The sequence below is a fragment of the Carassius carassius genome, chromosome 18 (assembly GCF_963082965.1).
Source record: "Carassius carassius chromosome 18, fCarCar2.1, whole genome shotgun sequence".
In the NCBI taxonomy this organism is placed as follows: Eukaryota; Metazoa; Chordata; class Actinopteri; order Cypriniformes; family Cyprinidae; genus Carassius; species Carassius carassius.
In genome coordinates this window covers 18,090,176-18,113,303 of record NC_081772.1, presented here as the reverse complement: position 1 = coordinate 18,113,303, position 23,128 = coordinate 18,090,176, and the positions used below count along the sequence as shown (strand labels likewise).

At 37.0% G+C, this 23,128-nt stretch overlaps 1 protein-coding gene across 4 annotated transcripts in view; it reads right to left on the bottom strand.

The window, feature by feature from the left end:
- Positions 1-23,128, bottom strand: part of LOC132092598 (serine/threonine-protein kinase MRCK beta-like) — a 72,702-nt gene that overhangs the window by 27,372 nt on the left and 22,202 nt on the right. For all 4 annotated transcript variants that reach the window (XM_059498897.1, XM_059498898.1, XM_059498899.1 and 1 more), the window contains exons 2-5: positions 19,208-19,299; positions 5,236-5,319; positions 4,457-4,552; positions 3,044-3,192 (exon numbers count right to left, since the gene is read on the bottom strand). In XM_059498897.1, the coding sequence (XP_059354880.1) occupies positions 3,044-3,192; positions 4,457-4,552; positions 5,236-5,319; positions 19,208-19,299 (421 nt within the window). The remainder of the gene's footprint in view (positions 1-3,043; positions 3,193-4,456; positions 4,553-5,235; positions 5,320-19,207; positions 19,300-23,128) is intronic.

Sequence of the window (23,128 nt, the reverse complement as noted above, 5' to 3'; positions counted from 1 at the left end):
TGGTTTTCGAGGATGATGGTATATCATGCATCCTATCCAGGTTGGTATCCGGCTAGATTATATTTAATGACTGATGAATCTGCTCAAAAATATTGGGCATCACTTTACAATAAAGTTTGTTTTCTAACTTTGTACATTTGTTTGTAATTTCAACCAATACATTTAAAATAAATGAAACATGTTGTTTACATTTGTTAACATGCTGTGAACATACAATGAAAATTTTTATTTTATTTTAACATTAACAAAGACTAAGAAATTCTTAGAAATATGTACACTGCCGTTCAATAGTTTGGGGTCAAGTAGATTTCATTTGAATTAAGTCACCCAGGCTACATTTATTGGATCAAAATTAGTGAACATTTTTGAAATATTATAATTCCAAAAACCTGTTTTTTATTTTAATGAATTTTAGAATCTAATTTATTCCTGTTATTTATTCCGTCTTTCCAGTCTTTAGTGTCACATGATCTTAAAGAAATCATTCTGATATGCTGATTTGTGCTCAAGAAATATTTCTTATTTTTACTCAAAGTTTTGCTGATTAATATATGTTGAAATTATGATTTTTTTTTTTTTACATTACTGCATTAATTACAGCAATTAAATTAATTAATTTCATTGAAAAAAATAAATAAATAAAATGCAACTTTTAACTGGTAGTTTAAATATCGCTAGCTCATGTTAGCTAATGCATTTTCTCTTTGCATGTTTACATTGTAGGTTGCATAATATTATTCTCATTTATCATTCAGCACAGACCAGTTTAGGAGCTCCACTATAAAGGTGAAAAAACAGGATACTCTGTTCATCACACAGCTGATGCTGCCCTGCACTGTGAGGTGTTATTACTCCAGTGGGCAACCCATTCTGCGGCTGCTCTCCAGGGTGGCTGTTTCTCCATGTCCTGCCTTTGTTCACCCTCCCCCCTTCAAACACACTCAGTCCCTGTCTCTCGACGACTGGGCCACACACACAGTGCCCTCTGATTTACAGCCCTGGCACCATGGTGAGCACAGCGGGTACAGAGTAAACATGAACTCATCACACACACAGACCATTCACAACCGCACTGGGTGTCAGTATAAGCATGAAGGGTTGTACTCATGGACACGTGTGTTTACAAGTGCTTGCATGACTTTAGTCAGCTGCTTTGGCCTGACAGGCTGGTTTACTGTAAGTGAGAATGATGGGATGTGTTTAAAAGGCTGTTATGATTGGTTGGGGGAATAGAGTTAATGGCATAGTTCACCTCAAAATAAATTCATTAATTCACCCTCATGTCAATACAAACCTATGTGACTTGCTTTTGTCAATGAAACACAAAATCAGATTTTTGAAGAAAGTTAACACTGCCCTTTTCTATATAATGAAAAATAGCTGAAGGGATTACAAAAAACATCACAGAAGTATTTCAAATAATCACATTTTTAGTTTAATTATTGCACTTTAATCTAAATCATATGAAGCAATATGAAAGCTTTGTGAGAGAATGAGACTGAAATCTAGGTTGTTATTGCTTGCCAACAGTAGCCGTTTATATTCACTGTATGGGAAAGACTAGCGTGAATTTTCTTGATAGGGTCACACAATTTGGGTGAAAAAATAATTTGAATTGCAATTTGTTTTTAATTGATATCAATATTACTATAAAATATATTTATATGACTTTAAATATTATTATTATTTTAAAAATATTACACAAAATAAGAAATATTACTATTGTAATTTAACTGTAAAAAAGAAAAAAGAAAATAAATAATAAAAAAACAATCTTACAATAAAATACAGTAAAATTGGAAAATAATACTAATATTTATGTCTTAATTTCCTTAATTTTCAAAAAGAAGATACACTGAGCTTTTACTGCCGCATGTTGCGTTTCCAAAGGTATATGTACCCCAAACTCAGAGCAAATTTAGAGTTTGTTTGGGGCAGCATTTACTGTGAAACGTGGTGCTTGGAAACACTAAAAACACAGGATCATGCTTCTGTGTAAAAGTGCTGCGCATCACTCTAAAGCAGTGCAAGCATTCATTTAATTAAATCATAGCTTTTGCAGTTGCATAAACAAACACTAAGCAATATTACTATTTCGGCTTTATTTTGATTCATCCAGTGCTTACATTTGACTAAAACTTTCCTTATGTGTTGTATATAATGTGAGGGTGAGTAAATGTTTTTGGTAAATGACCTATTTAACGTCGCTATTGTATCAGAGGTGAAGCCTTCTCAAGCTTCCACAGAAGGAAGGAAGAGGGGGCTCAGCTGGACCGGATGGCAGTCCAGGACAAGCAGCCAGGAATAGGCCCCTGAACCTGAACAGATCTGCAGCCCAGAACACCACAGCCATGTGCGGCCATTTCATTAAATGTTTCATGTGGGAGTGGACATGTGGGTGAGGTGAGGTGCTGTTGATGTCCAGTGCACACATTACTCAAACCAGGGTAATGAACACTTGTGAGTACATGCTCAAACACTGGGGAAGAATCCAACATTGGGCAAATTTTGTTTGGGCATATGGTTTTGTCTGGATCCAGTCTTGTATTAAAAAAAACAGACTATCAATGACATCACTGCTTATTCAAGCTAAAAACAGCCCACTTGAACAGAAAGGGGTTAACTGATATTTAAAGTGACCAACCACAGTTTGCTTTTTACAGACTTAGGGAATGGTAAACCAAAAACTTGTATATAACTCCTAGAAAAAAGTCAAACTATTCTGATAATACCAGCATGAATGCCTAGGATTATATCCAAGTATCATAACTCCTAGGTCATGGGTTCGAAATGCATGAGCCGATTAAAAAACAAAAGTATACCTTCAATGCAGTGCAATCCACGTTGAGTAAAAGCATCTACCAAATCTATAAAAGTAAATGTCTGAGTTGGTTTAGTGTCGCCCTACCAGCATGATCTTTGTGGTAAACGTTTTGGCTAAGGAAGTCCTGTTGGTTAAAGCTAAATAAGAATCAAGTCTGCGTTTGATTCTCACTTATCCTTTCATTCTCCCTTCACACACACAAACACACTATCTTGTCACCTGTGTACATAGCGTTGCTGATGGATGGAGTGGATAGCAAGCACCATCTCTGCCACATAGAACTTGGCCATGTCCTCTGGGAGTCGGTCCTCAAATTTACTAAGTAAGGTCAGCAGGTCGCCTCCCACATAGTAATCCATCACCAAGTACTGCAGAAGGAGACAATATCATCTCTTATCACACAACACCATTCAATTACACAAACACTGACTCAGCACTTCATAATATCCACCGAACGACATCAAAGAGTAGTATGATTAACAAATATTTATCACACAGAATGCACTGTGCCCTATCCCCCAGTACTCTGTATTAGTGTGTTTGAGGGTCGCGCTACAAGTAATCATCATCAGTCACTTTGATAACCATGACATTTTCATTGTGGCCAATTTTTCAATGCACCATTTCACTGATAATTATTTAAACATCATAAAATTAATTACATGTTAATTCCATTAACTATATATAGCTTAGAGGTTTATCTAGCTAGCTTACCTGACTTGACTGTTGAAGTTTTAAAACTCACTTAATGACACCTAACTTTCGGTTATGTCTGATGAGCATACAATGGGGAAAATATGCCCACTTACAAAAAAAATGAAGGGTCTGTAATTTTGATGGTAGGTTTATTTTAATGTATAGAGACAGATCACCAAGCAAAATAATCCAGAAAAAACACATTACATAAAGGTTAGAAATTTGAGGGAGTGAAAAAAGTATTTGATCCCCAAGCAAAACTTGATTTAGTACTTGGTGCAGAAGACCTTGTTGGCAAACACAGAGGTAAGATGTTTTTGTGTAGTTGGTCTCCAGGTTTACACACATCTCAGGAGGGATTTTGGTCCACTACTCTTTACAGATCCTCTCTAAATCTTTAATGTTTTTTGGCTGTTGTTTGGCAACTCAAAGTTTCAACTTCCTTTACAGAGCTCCATACCAAGGCTGATGGATGGTTCGTTTGTATTTCTTCAATTTCCGTATAATCGTCAAGAATCATGGTCTTTTGGCAGATCTACAATCTTGTCTCTAAATCCCTTTGACAGCTCTCTTGGAATGGAAGATACTGATTGTGTGGACAGGTGTCACATACACCTAACAAGCTGACATTAGGAGTAACTTCTTAAAGTGGCAGGACTAATCTGTGTTTCACATGGGCACATGACCATCTGTGGGAGCCAGAATTCTTGCTGGTTGGTAGGAGATTCAATATTTTGATATTTTGACTCTTACCTTTATATAATGTGTTTATTCTGGATTTTTTGGTTGGGATTCTGTCTCTATCCATTACAATAAACCTACCATAAAAATTACAGACCCTTCATTTCTTTGTAAGTGGGCAAACTTACAAAATCAGCAGGGGATCAAATAAATATTTTCCCCACTGTAAGTGTATTTAGGGATGAAGACACATACCAGGTAGTTGTCATCCTGGAAAGCGTAATGCAGAGTGGTGATCCACTGGCAGTCTCCGTTCACCAGGACGTTCCTCTCTTCTCGGAAACAAGCCGTCTACATAAGATGCAAGATGACTTATGACATCAAAACATTCAAAAACAATATTTTGTTATATACACTCTGCTTTGAGAAGTATTGACACAGCAACCCAGTACCTGAATTTGAGTCTCTGCGTGACTAGTTATTTTTATTTATTTTTTTTGGAGCCATAGTTTTTAGAGATCCAGAATGAATGGGTAACTCATACAACATATTAAACTGCATCCACCTGCAGTGATGATGTACATGGCTTTCCCATTTCAAATGTTAGTCTTATATCTTATATCTGTTTGAACTGGGACTCTAGACAAGTGAGGAGGAATAAAAAGAGCCCAGTGAAGCTCAAAGAGGATTACTGCCAAGCCCAAGTGACAAAAGTTCTCCTGACATGCCTATGGGAGGCCCGTGGGCACTGTCAGCACTGATCGGGCTGAAACTGGGGCAAGAAAGAACTAGAGTAGAAAGGAAAATGACCTTTCACTCCTAAAAAGAACCTGTTCATAAGAGTCATTTGTTCGTGATTCATAGCTGACACACTAGTCATATTTGCATTCATCTGATGAAACTGATAAAAAATATTTTTGCTGGCAGCTACTTTTGAAAATGCTAAGTTTTATTTCCAACACCATTTTAGTTGCAGCCTGAAGCCCTGAAAAATGTAACATATGATAATGAGCCATGAACAGAAATCTGTTCACCTCTGCCCTCTTCAGCATCTCCCACTTGTTGAGGATTTTCATGGCGTAAACACGCTCGGTGTGTTTCATCTTCACCACTGCAACCTAGACAAGATGAGATGAGTAGTTAGCCAATGCATACAAACAACATTAAAAGTCAGCATGATTTAGAGGCTGTGTGGGGATTTTGACCAGTTTTATTTTCCTCATTTATTCATCGCATGCACTTGTGGCCCACTTAAACCGAAAACCCCACAGGGGGAAAAAGCTCTCTGAATGAGATGCTTTTGATCTCTGATGCCTGAAAGCTGAGACTTGAGACTGCTGACTTTTTGCCTAAAGAGAGAGATGGCACTGAAAAACCGGTTCATTTAAGCCACAGGACTGTAGCGCATCAAAAAAATGTCACGGGTGACTAAGGTCTTTCCTGCAGGGGGAGTGACTCAATATTAGGAAAGGTGTTATTCATGTGGGGTGGGGACAGCAAACACCCTGTCTGAAGAAAGACACACCCGTCAGGGAGGAGACGCATGAATGCAGTCATAATGCAGTGAGGGACTGTGATATTAGTGACATGACATAAAACAACTATTAACAACTAACAATAATTAGCAATGTGTGTTAGGTTCATGACTCAAAGGAACAGTTCACTCAAAAATGTATTGTACTTTTATTTTCCACAAACCCATATTACTTTATTTTGTACTTGGAAGACAAGAGAATATATAAAAAAAATGATTCTATTTTTTTGCTCACACAACCCTCTACGGACACCTTGGCAATTGAATCGCCACTGGCTAGTAAATATTTTAGTTTACTCGCCAGACTTTTTGATATATAATATTTGTAAAATGGCACAGTTTTTGTAAATAAACTTTTAACATCAGTCAGTCACGCTTTATAATAATCCAGTATTATTTAATAAAACTTAATCAGAATTAAACTTGATAACCATGTTTGAATGCATATTAGTCATTTTAACTGAACATTTTAACTTGAGTGGTGGTTGTTTTTTCTGTCATTCAATGTCTCTGACAAAAAAAACAAAAAACAATTGGGAAAAAACTAACAAAAATACTGATAGGATAATAATAATACGAATTCTAATAATAAGAACTATAAAACACACTAAGGATTACTAAGGATTAATGAGCTGCTGGATTCATGAATATTAATCAGGTTTTGTGAATTGCTGAAATCAAAAAAGGGACGATAATAGGTGAGCGTCAGCCAATGAGAATGCCGTTTGCACATTAACTCCACCCACTACCGGAAAACCCAGCTGTTCTTAAAGGCTGAAGACTTCCATAGGAACGCCGTTATTTTGAAAGGAAAATACAACAAAGAATATTGTTTAAATGTAGCACGTGAATTCTCTCTCTCTCTCTCTCTGAACAGAGAAAAGTCACAGATCGCTTGACAGAGTGAAACTCTGAAGCCCTCAGTCAGAAAGTGTTTGCGAGTGAAAATATATCTGTGCTAAACGTATACTTAGCCTCAGTGGTGGCTCCTGCCAATTCTCTCAGGCGGGGGCAAATGTTTGCTCCATTAATGAAGATAGGTCACCCATTCAATTGATAAATTGAAGTAATGTCATACGTATTTGGAATAGCATACGAATAAGTTAATTTCTGTGGAAAATAAGCCTTTAAACAGAGCAGGAGCTGTTTGTTAATCTACAATTTAAACATCTCAGTGAGATTTCATTGTTTCCCCGATGACTTTTAAAAATAAAATTCTGTGCGTGACCAATGTTATTCTGCTATCTTCTGTCCACTGGCTTCTTGTGACCGTCCAGTTGGCTAATGTTAAGTGGAGTCATGAATTTCCCTGTACTTTGCTTTGCTGCTCGGGACACGTCACATGATGTGTGTTTACCCTCGGTGGAGGAACAGTGTTCCCCTCACGTGGACCCACACCCAAGTACCTGCCCACAGCTCAATGTGCTGCTTCAGCAAAGAACACAGAGCTAACTTTGCATACTCTAAGGGCAAATTACGAGCCCTGCTGCTGTTTCCCGCTTTTCCACCCCCTTTGATGTCCTCTGGAGTGCATGAATCAGAGTATTTGAAAGGTCCACATTGACGACAAACTCAAAGAGAAGCTTAATCACACACATTCTTCTTATCTATAAGGCTCCTAACCGCAGCAGATAACTGACCTCATTACAAAAACAAACCAAACCCGGAGTGCTCAAAACCCCCTCAATTCCTCCTCCCTCCGACTCTCATGTCCTCTTTCCCTTTCTCCTTTTTTAGACACACGTTTTCACAAAGGCAAGTCAGCTTGACCTGATTGAAAATGCTGGGGAGGTCCATGGAGAAAGAGAGGGAGCAGATGACCAAAGTGGACACTGCAATGAGATTGTCACCAACACACTCATGTCCAAAGGAGAGAACATGTACAGAAGCCATAAAGTCCAAGGGGATCAAAGATCAGAGTTCACAGAGTGATTCTGACGTTCAGATCTATACAGTGTGGCAGGTGCTAAGCACCCGTGCAACCCTGAGGACAAGGAAGGGGTTGCATTGCTCTGAATAGGCAATGTAAAATGTAAAAAAAATTTTTTGGCAAAATAAAAATAGAAAAAATACAAATTAACAAAATATTTTAATCTGCATTTTTTTTTATATATCATAAAAAGCTAAATAAAAAAATATCAAATAAAACCTTTGGTCAAAAACTATGGCATATGGTGCAGATCAACACTAAATTGCTTTCTAATATTTTTTTTAGCCTATTTTACCTGATAATTCCAAGACAATCATAAGTTACTCTGGATAACTTTACTCTGAGTAATTTACCACGAGTAAAATTCCTTAAACGATAACATTCTAACTAAATGAATGAACAAAAATGAAAGATAAGTTTAATGCTAAAAATGTGGGACCAATAAATGCAATACTGCTGAAACAAGAGTGTAAATGATGATAAAGCAAGTGACAGTCCTATGAATTATACCAACACTCTCTCACACTGGTCCTGGGACATCGGACCATCTCAAATCAAACAGTGCTGGCAGCCTTTGGCTTCCATAGTATGGAAAAAAAATGGCTATGATGTCAATGGCTACCAGCATCTGTTTTTGTTACCCACATTCTTCAAATTATCACCTTGTGTGCTCAACAGAACTCATACACATTTGGAATATTAGGGTGAGTAATTGATCCCTCTTTAGCCCAGTGAAAACTGAAAACACTGATCTAAACAGTCTTTAAATCAAATAAAACTTGTTGCAAAATCAGATCAATTACAGCACTCTTTTTGTTATATAGCAGGTTTGATTTTGGACAAGCCAACACCAAATAATAACCCTATTCAAAATGCTTTGGAGACATCAGAAGCCCTACAATAAAATACTGCACTTCTGCCAGAGAAATGAATAAACTCTGTATCAGGACCAGCGTGTGGGTCCGTGAATCCATCTTCAGCCTGAAGTTGACAAACAATCTTAATTATGTCAGTATACCTTCAGAGAACAGAAGCCGCTGTCTTCTCTAAATCAATTAGGAGGACAGGGTTTGGTGTACTTTGACCTAGTCATTCTCTACATCAGTGATTCACTGGACTAACTCAACAGAACTGATCATCAGCGCTCAACGTCAACACGTAGAGCTCTCACTCTGTAGCAGTCATTTCCGGACTTTTTTTTCTCTGGCCTGTAGTGACTCACTGTGACGTTATGTACAAAATGTTTGCATCAGTCTAGTTCTCCTTGATTCCCCTCCCTACTCCATGTTTATCATTTTTGTTCTATTCAACATAATTATTCAGAGTCTCAGGTGAGGCAAAAAGGAGTGCCATTTAAGTATTTCAACCACTAGACACGACCACAAAAAGCTAGTCTTTCAAGGCACAGTTCTGTCAAAATAAAAATGCAGTCATCAAATACACTCAATCATGTCGTTACAAACCCAGATGACTTTCCTTTTCCAAAACGTACTGCCAAGCTCCAAAAATGACAAAAAGTAGCATAAAAATAATTATATGACTTGAGAGCTTTATATAAAGTCTCTTGAAATCATACATTATAATTTATCAATTATCATCATCACTTTGGCAAATTCCATTTTGTACTGCTGATCATTTGCCATCATCATTAATATTTTACACATAGATACATTTAGATTCCTATTTTAAGAGTTCACTTGCAGCACTAAATTTTGTAAGATTTTAGTTTTCCATGGTTTCATCTATTTAGAAAGAATGGGCATTCATTGGTAAATGTAAATTGCACTGGTTAATAAAATCGGCCAAAATTTTAATATAGATTACTCCATACAAATGAGAATTTAGAGCAACAGCAGAGGAACAGATAATCAGTATAGTATAACCACTTAAAGGGGTCCTATTATGCTCTTTTACAAAGTTTAGATTTTGTTTTGGGTGTATACTAGACCATGCTCTCAATTTAAATGAATTAAAATACCTTTCTCCCCAGTGGTAGAGTATTGCGTCAGCAGCGCAAAAGGTTGTGGGTTCAATTCCCAGGGAACACACATACATACTGATAAAAAATGAAAAAATATATAGCCTGAATGCACTTTAAGTCACTTTGGATAAAAGCGTCTGCTAAATGCATAAATGTAAATGTAATGTAAATGATTGGTTAGCTGATTGGCAAACAGCTTAGACAGTGTTTCAGCACTGCTCCATCCCTTGCCAAAATGGCAAGTTCCATTTAGGATGGCGTAGTGTTGGGCGATATGGTAATTTTTCAAATCATCATATCGTCAGCCCGTGAGATCGACGATACACGATATTATCGTGCATGGGTGGAGCAAGAGAGAGAGAGTTATCAGTCTAAATGTTCTGCAAAATCAGTCAATGGTGAAAATAAATAGTAGATTTCATTTAAAGTTCAGCAGTTTAAAACTAATATTGGCATAAACGAACACGTTAAATATAAAGTATTCAAAATGGCTAAGTTGATATATTTGGAGTAAAGTTGAATTGAACTGATGCATCAGTCATACAGCGCTCCAGACCAAGCGCCCCATGACGAGACCGACGCACCGCCACAGAAACAAGAAAGAGATGCATTCTAACATCACTGTGGCATTAAACTCAATTAGTGAGGGCTCGGTTAAAATATTGCACATATATAGGCCGTTCAGATTACTTGTTAAAGTGCAATGAAATACCTTACATCTGCAGTCGATGTACGTCTATTTGTGGATGGAGACATTTTAACGGCCAAAACTATGCATTTTGCATGCATCACATTATAGTGCTATGTTCACGAATATAATAAGAAGGCAGGAGAGCGTACTTATCCATAGCTGCTCTCACGTAGTTTGTCTTTACTTTATTTGTAACGCCAAGAAAGAGTTAATCTCTCATGTATGAGAAGAGCGCGTTGTGTACCAGCCATTAAATGTGTGGGACACCAACTCCTCGTTTTCGATCTTTCATTTCATGGATTTAGTTATCCGAGTGAAAGCGGACAACTGCAACTACAGGGTCTAATCCTCCTGTGCACGTGCTGTGTGTGTAGTGTGTGTGTGTGTGTGTGTGTGTGTGTGAGAGAGAGAAATGCGGTGCTGAAGTGAAATAGCTGGGCAGTTTGATAGCCGAATTATAAACCGCCTAATAAAAATAGTAATAATAGTTATTATTATTATAATCTAATACATTAATACACTGTAAAACATCACAGCCCAAATAAGTTATATGAACTTACTTTTCCTCTTTAACTTAAATTGTCACTTTAAGTTTTGGATATTGAACTTAAGTTTATACGTTATTGAAAATTAAACGTAAAGTAATGTGTTGTCTTGACTTCTTCTGAGTTTTGTCTGGCTTGTAAAAGTTCATTTAACTCGTGTCTGTAAGTTATATGTTGGGGGAGGGGCGATACACGGAGAGCGCGAAATACAGAGAGAAGCCATTGCCATTTTGAGTTAATGCAGCTGCCTGGAGACCTTACACGAATTTGTGTCGAGAAACACAAAGAATGCGAGGAAGGTGAGTTTTTCTTTTTTAATTTGTAATGGTAAATGTTGCGATTTATTGCATGTTAGCCAATTTGACTGTGCCTCGCGAATGTAATACGACACCACACGTTTTTCTCTCGTTAATTCACTGTTTCCAGAGCCTCAAACGTTAAAATAGTTATATCACTTTGGTTAACGGTGCTTATATTTTAGTTGGTCTTCGACCTGAAGTCTGCAGGTATTATTATTTATTGCATTGACTGTGCTCCGCGACCGTGGTCAGTTGATCCGCCGTCTGTGAACACCCGGTCAAGCCTGTCGCCGCCTGGATTTTGCTGCACGTCTGTTTGTGGATGTAAGGTGCCGCGATACATTAAGCGTACAAAAAGCTTCTTTCTCTGCTTTTTGGCCACGCCACGCACTTGTACTGTAATTCAAAAATAGACAAATGTTCAAATCCAGGCAGCGGCTGCTTGACCGGGTGTACACAGATAAAGATTCACTTGAATGGGGCAATATAAGGACACAGGGTTTTCCCTCGCTAATTTTACAGTTTACTAAAGCGTCAAATGCTAAAATAGCTTAATATTTCACTTCAGTTTTCAATGTTTATATTTTAGTTACTTTAATACGTTTCTGACAGCTGTTTGTCTAATACTTTTTCACTCTGTTACAGCTCTTCCTCTTCAAAGTTATTGTCAGCTCAAGATATAAGGTTATCACCCTGCAGGGTTTTCAAGAAGCTGATTTTAAGGACATTCATGTTACAATGAGGTACTGTTAACACATCCTTACTGATATTAAAATCTTTTGCTGTTTAACTTGTATATTTGTTGCAGGCCTAATGCAGTCACACAACATATTTAATGCAGACCATGCAATTCTTTTTGTACAATTTCATATGCTTAGTCTATATTGCTTCTGCTGATATGCTTCTGCTTTTCTGCACCGTCACAGCTGTTGATTCCTCTTCAAAGTTATTGTCACCTCAAGATATAAAGTGTCACCCTACAAAGTTTTCAAGAAGCTGTGTGAAGGATGTTCATTTTACAATAAGGTAATTGTGAACTTGCTTATTTTTAAAACATTCTTTATTCTTGATTTAATTTCTTGTGTCATGACCTCTATACATGACCTCTTTAAAATGTTATAAGATGGCATGTGATTTACATATGTGATTATTTTTCATCTGTACTTGCTGCCCACTACTAATCTCTTTGGCTCCATTTTTCCTCCTGTCTTGTGTCTGTTTCAGATGAGCACTGAGTTCACCATCGATCGTCTGCAGTCATTCTTGGATGGACTAGATGCCTTGGTGTCTTTTAGAGCTGTACAAAGCATCTGTATCATCAAGCAGGAGCTTGAGCCTTAGCAGTTATACAGTGCCTTGATAAGGAGGTATGAATAAAAATTAACTCAATTTGATCAGTATGCACTAATATAAGTGTTCTAATATGTATATATTGGAGTCACTCAGTATTGTTTATAATTGTATGTAGGACACACATTGGAACCGAAGAAAAGCTGCCTTACTTGGACTTCTGCGCTTCCTGTCAGAGGAGACTTCTGAGATAATCAAGATGAGTGATGTAAGAAAATATATTTAAATCTTGTGAATGTACTGATGATACTGAATTCATTGTAGAGCAGTATGTGTAGGGAAAAAGTAAATCAGCTATTACAATATATTTATTATTATTATTTTATCCCAGAATCAGTAATAATTTATGCTAAAATGCTTTTTTGACTGTCAGTCAATCTAAGTACTATACTATATATCGTGCCTAAACATGTCATCAATAATATCATGTACAAATCTTACAAAATATTAAAGTTTTTATTTTATTTTAATTTTAATTTTTTGCTTTATCTGGAATCTCAAATGCTGAATGTTGGTCAAGTGTTTACTATAAGGAAAAACCTTTGAGCATTTATTGGAAATAGACCAATTTCACATGTGTGTTCTTATTGCTTTTAGTGAGAGTTTACTACATGAGTATTGTTCAACACAGTCAATGACCATGTATTGTGCAAATCCTTCAAAGGTCAGAAAGCTACATGTACTTGTTTATATAGAGAAAACTTACAATCTTTAAAGTGATTGATGAGCCATTATTTTGTATCATTACACACGGCCGGCCACTCCTCATTTTTCCCCAATTCATGCCTTTTTCTTTCCCCCTCAGTTACATGTTCTATACCTCTTTTATAACACTCATCTACCTTTCTTCTAGTTCTGTATATTATTAGAGAAACTTTGATGTTTTGATGAAATGGATGTTTAAGCACTTGTGTTCTTAAATGGCTTTTTAAAACTTGTTTCCTTAAAAGAATTTGTATTCTCAAACAAATGTTAAAGCTTGTACAACATTACTTGAATTTTTGAATATTTCAATAAATTTTTTAAATTTTTGAGCAGACCAGTTACAAGTTTATTTATTATGAGCTGATTTGAGTTTTCTTGAACTGATAATGTAACATAGTAAGTTGTTTTAACTCAGAGCATCAAGTTGAAACAACAAATGACCATTAGTTTAATAAATTGTAAAACTTAACTTCTTGAGTTGAAACACAGAGTATCTGTAAGTTGAGTTAACTCACATTTTTAAGGCAGCAGGTGAACTTTCATTTATAAGTTTAACCAACGTGAAATGTTTTACAGTGTAGGAAAATGAGCCTAATATCGTCTTGATTATCGACAGAAACATCTGCTTACTCCGATATCTCTGACTATCGTCGACACACGATACTATCGTCTATCGGCACAACCCTAGGATGTCGTCAGTGTGTATGGCCATAAAAATTTAAACCAGATTCAGACCCAGAGAATATTGAACAAGAGGATTGTGCAGAACCTTTGAATGCACAGATATTGCAAGACAAGAAAACTTGAAGCTACAGGAGCTGCTCTTCTTCTTTGTAGTTGTCCTGTCTGATGCATTCAACCAAGCGTTCTAACCATGACCTTGTCCCTCCCCAGCCCCACAACCACTCGAATTTCCGTAGGTGGAAACTGTTTTAATTATATTCTAATGGGCCGCTTTGTGAAATCATAAAAAACCCGGAAAACAATGCTGTAGTCCAGTGGTTCCCAACCTCGTTCCTTGAGGCCCCCCAACACTGCACATTTTGCATCTCTCCTTTGTCTGACACACTCAGTTCAGGTCTCTACTAATGAGCTGATGATCTGAATCAGGAGTGTTTGATTAAGGAGACATGGAACATCTGCTGTGTTGGGGGGCCTCCAGGAACGTGGTTGGGAACCACTGCTGTAGTCCAAATGAGCTGTTTGTTGTGGTTCTTGAAAAGAGTTTTTTTTTTAAACGAAATATCTCCCATTGGAATGGACTTTAAGATTTGTAAATTATTTTTGTAAGCATAATAGGACCTCTTTAAAGTCATGATGTAACGGAAGTAGTGAAAGATCTTTTCATTTCATGGAGACTTAAAGGGATAGATCGCCCAAAAACGAAAATGACCCCATGATTTACTCACCCTCAAGCCATCCTAGGTGTATATGACTTTCTTCTTACAGACAAATACAATCAGAGTAATATTAAAAAAACACCCTGGCTCATTCAAGCTTTATAATGGCAGTTAATGGGTGAAATTCAATAGTCCAATAGAAGTCCAATAAAGTGTACCCATCCATCAAAAAAAGTGCTCTACATGTCTCCGATTGTTAATAAAGGCCTTCTGAAGTGAAGCAATGCATTTGTGTAAGAAAAAGATCCATATTTAAAACTTTATAAAAATCGGTGAGTGACAGTGAGTGACAGTGACAGGCCGCGTACGAGAGAGAGCCCCGGCTGCGCGCTCACTCACAGTCTTCAAACAACACGAGCGCTTCTTGCTCTCTCCCTCCCTCGTGCATATTAACCAAAATCATTAGACACGATAGAAAAAGGGCGGAACGCCAAAGTTTCACGTGGAGCATTCGGAGATTTTTTTTCTCCATGACAGGCTGCTGGCTCCCACTGTTAATTTTTATTTTTTGTAAAAGCACTCTCTGTATTAGCTTAAAGCCCTCAAGTTTACTTTTACATACTGTATTCTTTCAATTGCTCTAAAGTATTTTGGGTGACCTTTTTTATTGAATACTAGACATCAAGTTGTTGTTATTTTCATCTGAAAGAACTTCTTTTTTCAGTAAGCTAGGCCCTATGTGTTCAGTAAGCTTGTTTCAGTAAGCTATGTGTTTTCAAGGTTTTATTGAATGCTATCTCTATACAAGTGCAAAGTAATGCATTCTTAGTCAGTCTTTTATTTTGTAATTTTAAGAGCAATCAACATATATTGCAATGTTAAGGAATTGATGTTTTTTTCATTCAGATATGTAACTCAACATGTATAAATTGTTAGTAGTCAATTAATGGGGAGATAATCGAAATCAAATCGGTCTGAAAAATTAATCGTTAGATTAATCGATGCATCGAAAAAATAATCGCTAGATTAATCGTTAAAAAATAATAATCGTTTATCCCAGCCCTACACGTGACAGTTTTTCGTACTTGTAGAATTTTGTTTTGTACTTGAAGGATTTTGTTTTGTACTTGAAAGATTTTAGTTTGTACTTGGAGGATATTTTTGTCATTGAAGAATTACGTTTCTTTGTATATGTTAAACGTACTGTATTTGTTAGATAGCTACGTTTTTTATTTGCAGAACAAAATGCATTAGTTTGTGAGTGATGTTTTGTATTTGCAAACCACACTGAGTTTGTTTGTGAATCGTTGGGTGTGAGTAAAACACATTTTTGTGTGTGTGAGGTTTTGGCATGATTCTCACTCGATATCTCTCTCCCTTGCGCATATTAATCAAAATCAATTGGCACGATGGTGTCAAAAAAAAAAAAACTATCCAGTGATGAAATGTTTTCTGTGTTGTCAAATCTTGTGCGATATCCTAAACTGCAGAGATAATTACACATCTGATTCGCGAACTAATGATTCCTTTGAACCGATTCAATTTAATGAATGGTTTAAACAACTGACCTGTCCAACACTGAACTCACAAGACATCTGAATTGGTGTATAAAAAAATCTGTAACACTTTACAATAATGTTCTATTTATTAAACTATTTAACTACATTATTTAACATTTACTATTACTAAACTGCACTTCTACAACATTGTTAATTTCAACATTTAGGCTATAGCCTTCATTTTTTAAATCAAAAGTTGTACAGTATTTGTTAACATAGTTAATGCACTGTGAAGTAACATTACCAAACAATGAACAGCTGTGTTTTTATAAACTAAGATAAACAAAGATTAATAAATATAGTAACAAAAGTATTGCTCGTGGTAAGTTCATGTTCGTTAATATGTTAACAATTCAAACCATATCCTAAACTTACAAACAAATAATTTACTCTAATTTAAATAATACTCTGATGTTTAAATCATTTAAAATGAGAATGTAAGTGTGCTCATCCCATTTTTGTTTGTAAAAAAAAATTACATTAGATTTCATATCGTAATATATATCGCAGAAAAATTTAATATCGCAATGTAATTTTTTCCCAATATCGTGCAGCCCTAGTTGTAAGGATCACTTTGAAGGTACTTTTATGGTGATTTTACATTCTTACTAAAGGCTGAAAGCTTATTTTCTGTTCTGTTCATTTTCTGAGTACAGTCCATGGTCAGAAAATTTTGCTTTTTGTTATTCTAGTAACTTGACCGTTCTCATTTTTAGCATATGGAAAAGAGCAGCTTGAACGCTCTGTTAAACATCTGCTTTGGTTTTTGCCAGAAGAATGAATGTCAAGCTTGCAGTGACATTAGATTGAAAAAAAAGTGCTAATTTGCATTTTTAAATTAACTATACCTTTAAGTAGTCCCAAATTCCAGGCCTTCAGCTGGGACCACGCCATCAATCATAAACAGGAAATGCAAGAGATTTATCTGGAAGTACATCCTGTAATGTTAGAGCCACAGGAAACGGCTGGGAGAGGGAACAAAACAGCAGCACTATGTTCACACATGAGTCCGAGTGCTCTGAAACCGACACAAGCTGCAGCACACACTAACAATAGCCTGGCTTGATGACAACACAAAGACTGAAAAATACTCCAAAGATCTGAATCATCATTAAAACCACATGATGCTCACACACACACACAAAACAAACAGCAAGGAAGGGTTATTGAGGTCCCGGTGGCTGAGGAGGGGACAACAGCACAAATTACACGCGGAGTGAATCACTATTTTTACTAAAGTCACTCCTTAGAGACGGTTCTGGTTTCCTTAGCCTTTCCTGGAAGCTGCACCATCCTGCCCTGCTTCCTGTGCCACAACTGACATTCCTGACAGGAATCTACGGTAAGGAGCCGAACTTGGTTGTAAAGATCACTTAGATGAACACTTCATCTGCTCACATGTACATCATCTTCCCTGTTTTTGTCATCAACTAAGAGACAGTAAGCATTAAGTGGAAGTAAATCGAAACTAATTCATAAACGAGTAAGTAAACACTGGGACTTACATTTACATTTACATTTATTCATTTAGCTGACGCTTTTTATCCAAAGCGACTTACAATTGCTATATATGTCAGAGGTCGCACGCCTCTGGAGCAACTAGGGGTTAAGTGTCTTGCTCAGGGACACACTGGCGGTTCACAGTGGATTCGAACCCGGGTCTCCCACACCACAGGCATGCGTCTTATCCACTGCGCTAACACCACCCCTTCCACAGACCTAACCACAGACCAAGCAAAATAAAGTCTTAAAGAGCTTCTGAATCATCCTATATTATTTTGTAAGAACAGAGATAACTTCTGTTCAGCTGAAGAAATAGCAGTAGTATTAAATTGGATGCATTTTTCCAAGGAAATGACACTCATTTAAGAGGGAGGTGTAATGACACAGCAGAAATGTGACACAGCAAAATGTTTCTCTCCTATTTCAGAATATCTGATAATGTGCATCACCACATCATATTTCATCTTCACTGTGAATTTCGTTTCAGGCTAAAGCAATAATTAATTTTGATAAATTAAAAAAAATGTTTTTATGAAGTCAGACTTGTATATGTGATTGTAGCTTCACTTCGTTTGGCAAGTAACACACATTAATCAGACTACAACTAGCCTTAGTGTTGTGTGACTGATGTTCATCTGATGTTCTCATTTCATTTGATCACATATGGTGTTAAATATAACTGGACAGTCAGATGGAGACTGTAGAGTGCAAAAGAACAACCGCCTACTTCTTTAGCAGCCTTGGTTCTGTAAGTATTTTTCTCTTTAATATCCAATAGGGATTTTTAGAAGTCATTAAGCAGTCATAAGCCATGAATCAAACTAACCAGCTATGTGATAGATCGCAACATTACAAAGGAATTTTAAACGTAAAAGTATTTGAAAAGACTCTACTCAATGGCTTTAATGACGGAAAGAACTACAACCCCATGAAGCATTGTTAATGGTTAAAAAACAAAAAAAGTTACGTAACGTGTGGCCAGGTATTGTGTCCCATACTCAGAATTTGTGCTCTGCATTTAACCTATCAAAGTGCACACACACAGCAGTGATTAGTGAACACGCACACACATCCCGTGAACACATCCGGAGCAGAAAAAGCAAAAATGGAAAACGTAGCAGTAATAGAAGACAGATTGGTAAAGAAAAAGAAAAGTGCACTGTGTGTGTAGTGAATAGTCCAAGTGTTGTACTGCAGGAACAAGTAGCAAATTCCCCTGTACAAAAAAAAGAGCCGTCTAAAATCCCTAGATTTGTGCCGGCCCAAGAATAGCAGTCCAACGCCAGGCCGAGATCCCCGGGGAATTGGCAGGGGGAGAGCAGGGAAACTCGGATGAGAGGAAGGGGTTTGGTTTTCGGCTGCTGATGAGATGCTTAAGAGGGACGTGAATACTTCACTGATAGTTTGGGGTTTTCATTGGACACACAAAGTGAGACATGAAAAACGAAAGCTTCGAAAAATACAGAAAACAAACCACATAATATGGCAAAGGCTGCAGTGATTCAGAGGTGATTTCCTTGCACTTTTAAACACGCCAAAAAGGCAGCGAGGGTTCGCCGGGTTCCTTACCTCTCCGAAGGCGCCCCTGCCAATCACTTTCAGCATCTCGAAGTCATCTCTGTGAAGCCGCATCTCCTTTACGGTGGTTATGAATGGCTTCACTGTAAATAAAGACAGAGAGAATTAGTTATGATCATAAGTTATGATCTATACTTTGAAATGGCCAATAGAGAAAGATGCTTGCACAGCCATCCTAACCAAGTATCCTTGACTTGATGCACCAATATTAAAATGCTACTGGATACAAATGCTACAAGTGAATTCGGTACAGAATAATAATGTATAGTATGAAAATGGATATTTATTTTGTGATTGTATAAAAATTTAACAGTCATTAAATGAGTTAAACTTTTTTAAACAATTAAAAGAATAACTTATCAGATGTGGAACTGAGAAATAATGGAATGCAATGCATTCATGTAAATGTATTTATTTTATTTTTTATTCATTTATTCATGCAAATGTATTCCTATATTTATGTAAATGTGTTTACATAAAAAAAAAAAAAATCTAATAAAATAATACAAGTGGCCAGAAAACTGTTATGGTTCTGACATAATAACATGATCGTCTCAAAAGTAGCAATATAAGAGTATGTATAAATGTGCTACTGAAATGATAGATTTTGATGTAATTGTCACCACAATCTGAACACAATCAGAGTGACTTCATCAAATGCAACAAGTGAAGAGATTAAAGAAACGATGTAATCTAAACAGCGTGCATCAAATATCATGTTGTCAAACTGTCGTCCCTCCTGCTTTACGAGGCACACCTAGAGGTCTGGCGTGCACCCAAGACACGGATAAGCCAGCCTGAACGCCTCACCATATGAGGACATACGCTGAGTCTCATGCAGTTACAAAAGACATTTTTCACTCATAAGTGCTCGAAGCTCTAAAAACACACAGCAGGCCTGGCCTCAGCCGATCAGACAAAACTGCATGCTTAGAGCTGCATGGAAACAACATCATCTGCTTTTAATAAGAAGATCCCTCAAAGTGGCCCAGCATCTATTGACATCTTTATAGCCCAGCATGCATGAGGCCAGCGCACTGGTATGCCACTCCAAAGACAGCAACAACAAAAAGTCTGGTATTATCACTCATTTAGGAAGCTACTAGTATTAAAAGCAGCACTCACATCAGAAGTTCATAAACTGGTGGTGCACCACTGCCATTCAGGCAACGTGTGATGCAAGTTATGTCATTTTCAGCGTAAGGAAATATACTGTGCATGCATGAGGTGTCTGTTGTTGATTATTAGTCTTAGAGGAGTTAGTTGCATCTCCATTTGAAATTTCAACCATTGCCAACCATAAGATCCTCAAAATGCACCCACAAATCTGAACAATCATTTATATTTTGTTACAGGAAAATAAAATAAAATAAATGAGAAAAATAAAAATGGAAAAATAAATTATAATATTAAGGAAATTATATTTTAAAAGAATGGCATGGAGGCATGGAGGGATGATGATTTTAATAATTGTAAATATTTATAGGCCCAAAAACCCCTAGACTGGCATACACAATAAAAGGACTCCTTGGGGACAAAAACTGCCTTTCATATTCAAAATTGTATGCTTTGTTTTAGAGTTGTTCCGATTCCGATACTAGTATCGGAAATATCTCCGATACCACAACAAATTCTGGCATCGGCGAGTACATGAACCCATATACCGATCCGATACCATTTTCAAGACCTAGTTATGAACGCTAGCTTTGCCTAACCGCTGCACGGTTCTTCTTCGCTGCTCAGAATGCATTGCAAACACAGGACGTTGTGCTGTAATGCCACAAGCAACCCCTGTGTAGAGCAGCGAAGAAGAAATGAAAACGCGTTAGCAGCACTGATCTATATATGACTGGATCGCTCATCGCATTCTAAACTGCCAACAGACAGTGAAGCCGCTTCTATATTATAGATCAGTGGTTAGCAGTATGTCCGCTGTTTAGCAGTATTTCAGACTGGACCAACCAGACAGTAAAACGGCGACTAGGGACCAAGACGGTGCTGAAAATTTTTAAATGTGATGATACCAGCGTCTCTGTAGAACCGGTAGTAAGTTTGAGTATATTTGTTACCCGCAGCTGCGTTCAGTCGCTTCCGTGTTAGTCTAAGCGCAGGGCTCCAGACTGTAGCCGAATATATATACTAGTGTCTGTGAATATTAAACTGCAAAATACTATTTAAATATTACTCCTGCAAAGTCTACATCTCTGTAGGAGACGGGCGCAGATGCACGGGAGCTCACTGTTTTGTGGCCTCTGCCGTGTGTCACTATATGAGGACATGAACGCATAAGCCGTCACTTCATGAGAATTTAACGTTTCATTTGAGAAAACTGTCATATCATAAACACAGACACTCAAAGATCTTCATGGCGAGTAAATTGACAATATATTAAGCTACTGTTGTAGCCTACAGTAGATTTAGCTACGTCTCTATGTAGTAATAATACGTCTCTATTAATAATAATAATTATGCCTAGACGGTTGCTTGTTTTTTACTTGTTTTGTTGTAAAGAGATTATCTGATTAATATAGAATTTTTTATATTCCTAGACTTATTTGTTGCAGTTTTTTATACACTAATATTGTAAAACTAAAATACTAAAATACCTTTTTCAGTTTGCGGTGTTAGATTTTTGGCTGCATTTGAAGTTCTTTTTCGCTTAAGAAATTAAATAATATTACTGTCAAATTCATGTCAGATAATAAAAATACTGTAATAAATACAGTAGTTAACCATGTATTTGTTCATGTTTTATCAAGGGATAAGTCTGGAGCACACCATAAAATAATTCTAGAAATTTACACAGGGCTAGTAGTATATACAGCTGTATATACAGATACACACCCAGGTATCGGATCAGTACTCGGTATCAGCCGATACCCTGAGCCCAGGTATCGGAATCGGTATCGGGAAGAGAAAAAGGGTATCGGAACATCTCTACTTTGTTTTCATACATGTAATCTTATAATCCTCTCAGCCCCCAAATATATTGAGGCATTTCTCTAAGTCTCCAGGTCCATGTATTCTCAATTACAATAAACTCTCATCGCTCGCTGTACTAAATGGCAACATCAGAACACCAGCTGCAAGACTGAAAATATGAAAAAATACCAGAAAAGTTACTGCGGCCAACAGAAACAAAGAGGCAAAAGTGAAACTACGAAGTCTGGAGAGTGTGAGACTTGTTTCCACAATTTTTTTAAATGGCTAATTTTAAGAAATGTTTCTTCAGCAGCAAATCATCAAATTAGAATGATTTCTGAAAGATGAAGTGACATTGAAGACTAAATGAGTATTTTGTGTTTTTGCCGGTCATGCTGTATCACTTCCTGCATCCAGAAGAGTTGTGCTGTTAGCAGGCACGCTCCATTAGACGAGACACTGGAGGTGTGAGCACAAAGATTAGACTGTGATGGATGAAGCAATGAACACTAAAGACACTGTAACACCAAACTCTGTAGCTGCTGCTCTCATTAATACCATAACACACATCATCTAACTAGGGCTGTCAACTTTAGTCGTTTAGTCGACTAATCGGTCGATGACGTCTTGGTCGACTGACATTTATACTGGTCGACCTGTTGCATTTTTTTTTCACCAATGAAGAAATTTTCATTGATTTACTCCTTGATATTTATTCCCTTTATTACCAGTTATATATTACTGCATTCTAAATATAATTAGCCTATGTTTTATCCCAAACTTTAAATGCTTTAATTTAGACATAACAGCGCCAGAGTTTAGCGCACCACGTCAACACTCGGGAACCGTACCTGCGGCTGGCTGCACTGCTGCTTCGCGCTCAGTAAGGAATATAGGTAGGTTTGCTGTATTCATTCAGTTAGAACGCTACTTGTTTTGGCTTTTGTCGACAAAATGTCCAAGGAATTTAAATCTTTTGTCTGGCCGCAT